Source organism: Octopus bimaculoides, chromosome 1 (assembly GCF_046866305.1).
Source record: "Octopus bimaculoides isolate indiv1 chromosome 1, ASM4686630v1, whole genome shotgun sequence".
In the NCBI taxonomy this organism is placed as follows: domain Eukaryota; kingdom Metazoa; phylum Mollusca; class Cephalopoda; order Octopoda; family Octopodidae; genus Octopus; species Octopus bimaculoides.
Window position 1 is genome coordinate 91,919,020 of NC_142928.1, and position 6,760 is coordinate 91,925,779.

A 6,760-nucleotide genomic window follows, 5' to 3' on the forward strand; every position below is an offset into this window, starting at 1 on the left:
GGTAGACGGAAACTGAAAGAAGTCCGTCGTATATATATATATATATATATATATATATATATATATATATTTATATATGCTGGAGTGGCTGTGTAGTAAGTAGCTTGCTTACCAACCACATGGTTCTGGGTTCCGTTTGACTGCGTGGCCAACTAAATCCTTGTGACGTGGCCAACTAAATCCTTGTGACTGGCCGAGGTAAGTTCGGTTATGCTTTCAGGTTGTGTCGAGGCATGATGTTCACTCGTTCATACTTGCGCGGTTTGCTAGCATAGTCGAATGTACTACTGGAATATCATACCGATGACGGAAATTGAATATTATCATTCATAATCCAGAAACGCGTCTATGATTAACTTTAAATGGTTAGTTTTCATTGTTTTTTCTTCTTGTTTTTGCCTTTGTGAGTTACAAGTAATGCTATCTGTTGGAGTCTCAGCTTTTTTAGCTGCTATTTCTGAACTTCGGTATATGGTGAAGTAAATGCTTGCTGATCCCTTAATTATGTTTATAAATGTATGGGAACTTTTAAATAAGTTCTCCACCGATAATGGTGCTTACATACTGAAGGGCTTGGTAAAAATTATTAATTGTTGATTTATTAATAAATTAATAAATTGATAAATCTTTACCCTTTTAATTTGTATATATATATATATATATATATATATATATATACAGGCATACACACACGAGTAAGCACATAAATGTAAATCAAGGTGGAAAAAATATTACTCGAATAGCGGAGGTAGAGTAATATATATTTTTTATTAAATCTGCTACTCAGTGTTTCACTTTCCTGTTTACGATCAAAATTTTATTCTATTCTGTATCACAACTGCCCGAAGAACGGGAACGTGAAACTCTGAGTAACAGCTTTAATTAAAAAAAATGCATATTACGCTACCTGTGATGTTTAATAAAAAAAATGCATATTACTCTACCTGTGATGTTTTTGCCACTTTAATAAATATATACATGTATGTGTGTGTGTGTGTGGCGAGCGCGTGCGTGTGCGCGTGCACCTGCGTGCGCGTGTGTATGTATTGTCTTTATATTGCAACTAAACTGAGTTTGTCTGATGACTCGAGTCTCATGCAGTTTTGATATTGAGACGGATTCTTGTCTGAAGATCGCAAAGTTTTGAAATTCGAGCTGCAAGACTAACTCTCAGTTTCAGTTTCATTAAAGAAACACATATTCCTGAGAGCATGTATTAACCGCTTGTTTCTTATTCGTTCAACAGAAATCAACGTACGTGTACACACACGCGCGCGCACACACACACACACACACACACACACACACACACACACACACACACACACACACATACAAACAACCACGCGCGCGCACACACACACATACATCCACACACACGCACACACGTGTGCAAGTAGGAGTTGGTGATGCAGGAATTATTTTGCCACATATATATATATTTCTTTTGAAGTATACGGTTACAACTCTCATAAATATTCAGGGGACTTTATTCAATTAAGTGTAATTGATATTTCATTAGTTCTTCTGTCAACCTTTGAGAATAATACTTATCCTATAATATATATCACTGATAAAGATAGCTACGAACTCTCAACATATACTTAGCAACGATATAGTAAATGCGTTTTATATGGTGAAGGTCTTGATGTTGTTTAACTTTTTGTCAGACATTATCGAACACATCTGTGATCAATGCATTCCAGCCGTTATCACATCAACTTCTTCTGCAATTTACTACACCAGAATTACGTTGGGAATATATCCCATTTCGTGAAGTGCACACTACGGGATCTGAAGGTTATTTACTTGCAATACCTCATACATTGAACGATCACATACAGAGATCTTAGTTACTATTTGCAATGACCGTAAGAAATTTTCCAAGGATGTTTTCATTACGGTTAAGTAACAGAGACAATGATTACTTAGCTTCTCTCGTTCCTTAATATTGATATTATTAAGAGTTGAAAATCCCAATTCATGTAGATATGAGGAAGAAAAATTAGAGCAAAGTTATCTAGTTGATAAATCTTATCTAGTAACTATGGGGCATTTCTCTGGAGTAGTCCAAAACGGAATGAATAATTAGAGTGTATGAGCTTGTTGTTGTTGTTGTTGTTGTTGTTGTTGTTGTTGTTGTTGTTGTTGTTGTTGTTCTTCTTCTTCTTCTTCTTCTTCTTCTTCTTCTTCTTCTTCTTCTTCTTCTTCTTCTTCTTCTTCTATTTCTTCTTCTTCTTCTCCTTCTTCTTCCTCTTCTTCTCCTTCTTCTTCTTGTGTCTCATTTGAGAAAACTAGATCTGTCGATACACTTTAGGTCACTGTAAGAATCTATTATTCATGTTGCCTTTCTCTCCTTCCACAGCAATAAGAGAAGCCCTGCAGAAAGCCAAGGATGCTGCATTTCTTTCTCAAAATGATCCAAAACAAAGAAGCAAGGACTGTACATATTATGTGTTGTTTATAAGTGCCTGTTTTATACGATTAAAGTTAATTACGAAGTATTTTGCGGGAAGGTGAACCATATATATCAATTCAAGATTTCAGAACTATATCAACATCTTACAAAATAAATAAGTAGAAAAATCCTTAGATAATGATGATCTACCTGGTAGATCTTACTTGCTATTCATGTGGAAATTTCTCAATAAAAGATCTTTGAAATACTTTACAGTATTGTTACTATATCAAGGAAGGCAGTTTGTTTTTACAGTTATAAAAACAATTTCGTATTAAACTAAGGATTCTTCATCAAATTTTGTACAGTACATATATATCATCGTTCGATGATGGCTTAGCAAGCCGACACGTTGAAAACACTGAGAATAGTATTTTTGTTTAAGAACAAATTCTGCAAAAGTATAGAATATCTCTTAGATTAATGTAAACTTTTTATTGTAACTAAACATAAATACGAACATTAATACACACACATACATACACACACTATATATATATTTACATACAGAGTACGGAGGAGTACTCTGTAAGTTGCAGAAGAATGGAGGAACTGACTCAGGAAATGAACAAGTACACCTGAAATATCTTAGGCTGACCGAAGTCAAGGTTTGGTGACACAACAGATGAATTTCACAAACTATAATACAGCTGAGATGAAACCAATCATGAATATGGAGTGGGTTTCATCTTCAACAAAATCCCGTGTAAGTTTAGTCATCATCTGTGCAGCAGTATTCAGAAGGATCATCAAAATACATGTGGCTGCAGGACAATAGAATATTAGTATCATACAAATCTATGTGGCAACTCTTGAATATGATGAAGATGCTGTTGAGGAATTCTAGTTAGATATGGAAAAAATTATAACGGTAACTCCTAAACAAGATGTTCTCATTGTCCAAGGAGACTGGAATACCAGGAGACTGGAAAGCCAGAGTAGACACCAATACATGTAAGCAATGGGCTGTGACAGTAGGACTTTTCGGGATCAGAGAAACTAATGATCATGGAATGCGAGTCCTAGATTTCGCTAGGAAGCACACGCTGACACCAGCCAACATGCTGTTCCCACACAATTCCTGGCGCAGAACAACATGGCACGATCCCAGTCATAGGAACCACAAACTAAATCGACTTTATCCTCACACCTTAAAATTTCAAGTCCAACATCAGCACGGTTAGGACTACGACATTCCCAAGTGCAGATGCCAATAGTGATCATGATTTGCTCATGATAACAATGAGGCTGAAACTGAATATAACCCACCAGAAATGAGTATTAGGTTTGATGTAGAAAAACCGAAAGAACCTAGGGTTGCATCGAAGCTTGAGTCGAAAGTAGGTGATAGGTTTGCAGTCCTTAACCTTCCGGCAGATGATATAAGCTTTCCGACCAACAACAGCAGGGTAGCACTTTAGGAAATGAATCTTGAAGGGAGATAAAGGGGGAAAAAGAAACCATGGGTCACTGATGACATTTGAATTTAACCTTATTATTGGATGGACGTGTCTCCCGAAGCTCTGTAAGTTGTTGCCGTTTTTACCCGGAAATCTTTTGAAATCTGTTTTAAATTTTATATATTGTTGTAGCCAAGCCGACTAGGTTCTTGCGGAGCTAGTCGGTTAGGCGAGATTTCCCCCATTTAGGGGTGAATTCTTCGTTTGAAAAACTTCCATTTTCACATTTCACACGTATCATATCTGAAAAATGTCGGAAAAAAAAATAACAAGCTGTTCTCTTCTCTCTGCATCACTCCCCGACAAAAAGAATGACGGGTCAAGTCTTTTTTCACCCCGCCCAGTTAATGCCATAAAAGGCAAAATGCCAGTGAAAAGAGCAGCCAGCTGTTCTCTTCTCTCTGCATCACTCCCCGACAAAAAGAATGACAGGTCAAGTCACATTCCACCTCGCCCAGCTGACGCCATAGTGGACAGTGTTCCTGATTCAGGTCTGTTTAACAGACTCTCTGCTGCTGACTTCCCAGCCCTCACCTCCACCATTGCTTCTACACCGGAGAGGGAGGAGGAAAAAAAGAACAAAGAAAACAAAGTAAACAACACGAGCAACAGTACCAAGACCACAACCAGTAGCCATTGTAACGGTTTCGCCTCCGAAGCTAAGCAGAGCTCAGAAGAAATCCAAGTGACAATGGCAGAAATAAAGAATGCCAAGGAATTGTTAAGAAGGGATGGCAATAATGTCTTCCTTAACACTCCACAAGCATTAATACAAGCAACGAAAAGAAAAACAATAGTATACAAGGTATTCAATACAAAATACCAAAAGATGGAGAATGCTACTCCACAGAGATTGGAGATAGCTCTAAAGCCGATATGGGGCCAAAAAAGCTTCGTAACCAAAGGGAAGCGCTTTGGAACAGTGGAAGTGCGCTTCCCAACGGAAGAGGATGCCATCCGGCACTCTACAACACCGTTAAAGGCGGAAGAATTATTACTCGTGCCGACATACCTTGGTCGACGTGTGACAGAAATAAAAATAAATCATGTGCCACCAGAACTGAACATTTCCTGGCTAGTGGCAGCTATGCTCTTCGACATTGAAGAGACTGCCACTATCCTAAAAGTGAACAGAGTAAAAGAAAAAAACTGGTTGGGCATGGAAATGCATCTCCTTGTTCAGATTGAACAAGATAGCATAAATACCATACCCGACGCCATAAACCTGCCGGATGGCAATAGAATACACATTGCAGTAGAGGGGCGCAGACCAAAGTGCTAACTCTGCAGCAGTGAAAAACACCTAAACAGAGACTGCCCCATCTACAAGCAAAGAATGGAGGCAGACAAAAACAGAAAATTGCAGCAACAACAACAACAACCAAAAGCCTCCACACCACCAACACCATTACCACCAACACCATCACCACCAACACCATCACCACCAACACCATCACCACCAACACCATCACCACCAACACCATCACCACCAACACCATCACCACCAGCACCACGAAAAGCGACACCACCATCTCCATCCATCACCAAACCAACTCCAACACCAACACCAAGAACCTCCACACCAAAAAAGATAACAGAACCAGCAACAACAGAAATTGTAAAAGAATCTTCACCAGATCCGACAAGCATTCCCTTTCCAGATCAGATCAGCTCGGATTGTGCGAGCACTGATAGTGAAAAAGGGAAGTGGCAAACTGTACCACCAACAAAAAAACGAAAAAGAAAGACAAAAGAAACAATTGACAAAGAGGGGAGTCGCGAAAAAGGTGAGCTTCCCAACATCATCGGCAACAACAACACACACTCACAACAAATAGCAACACCTTCTCCACCGCAAACACCACCACTCACACACACCACAAACGTAACAGCCATCAACACAAAAAATGAACACCTATTAGACTTTTTAAAAAACAATACCAATGCAAACACCACAAATTTCATTATACCCCTACACAACGCACCACCAGCACACATACTCACACTAAAAATAACCCAAGAAAACTATAATAAAATAAAAGAAAAGTTTCCGAATGATGTTGGGTCGCTAGGGAGAAGCTTCTCCCAGAGCCTTTATCAAAATTTAGTGGAGACACCCACACGAAAACATAGGGGAGCCACCCCACCAGAAAACAGTAAGTAGGGCCTTTTCTCCTCTAATACTTTCTTTTAAAAAAAAAAAAACATGGTAATTCTCAGAATCGGAAGCATAAACGTGAGAGGCCTCGGGTCACCTTGGAAACAAGGTCACCTGTTGAACGACCTGAGGTCTTACAGTGTAGATGTAGCAGCCATTAGCGAAACCAGGCTCTCCAACCCGAAGGAACTTGCAGCCCTTTTTGGCGGGTACGAGATTTTCCTATCTCCGTGTCGGCCGGGAGTGGGCGGTGGAGGTACTGCGGTGCTATTTCGGAAAGGCCTAGACTTGAAAATAAGGGCACTCTTCCTGGATCCGGAAGGTAAGTTGGTGGTCCTGGACGTCGATAGTAGTGATGGCGCTGCTTTCAGACTGCTGGCTGCCTACGCTCCGACAGGAGCAGGGCATTCGGATTATTTCAAACGTCTGGAGGTTTTCCTAGGTACTTCTCGCACTTTAGTGCTAGTTGGGGACTGGAACGCTGTCCTAGACGAACGTATCGATAGGGTGGGTGCGGGAGCATCTAATAGGAAAGGGGGATGCAAGAGCCTCGCCAACCTGCTCAAACGCTTTCAGCTTTCCGACAGGTATCGACTAGACAACCCGAATGTGCCAATGTGGACTTGGACTAATCGCATCGGGTCGTCTAGATCGTACTTAGATAGATTTTTCTGTAGGCCAGCG

General features: G+C 39.9%; 1 protein-coding gene across 1 annotated transcript; it reads left to right on the forward strand.

The window, feature by feature from the left end:
• Nucleotides 1-3,968: 3,968 nt before the first annotated feature.
• Nucleotides 3,969-6,082, forward strand: LOC149137626 (uncharacterized). The gene is given in 1 exon segment (XM_089348127.1): nucleotides 3,969-6,082. A coding segment is annotated over 1 exon segment (1,914 nt). The 5' UTR covers nucleotides 3,969-4,168.
• The last annotated feature ends 678 nt before the right edge of the window (nucleotides 6,083-6,760 follow it).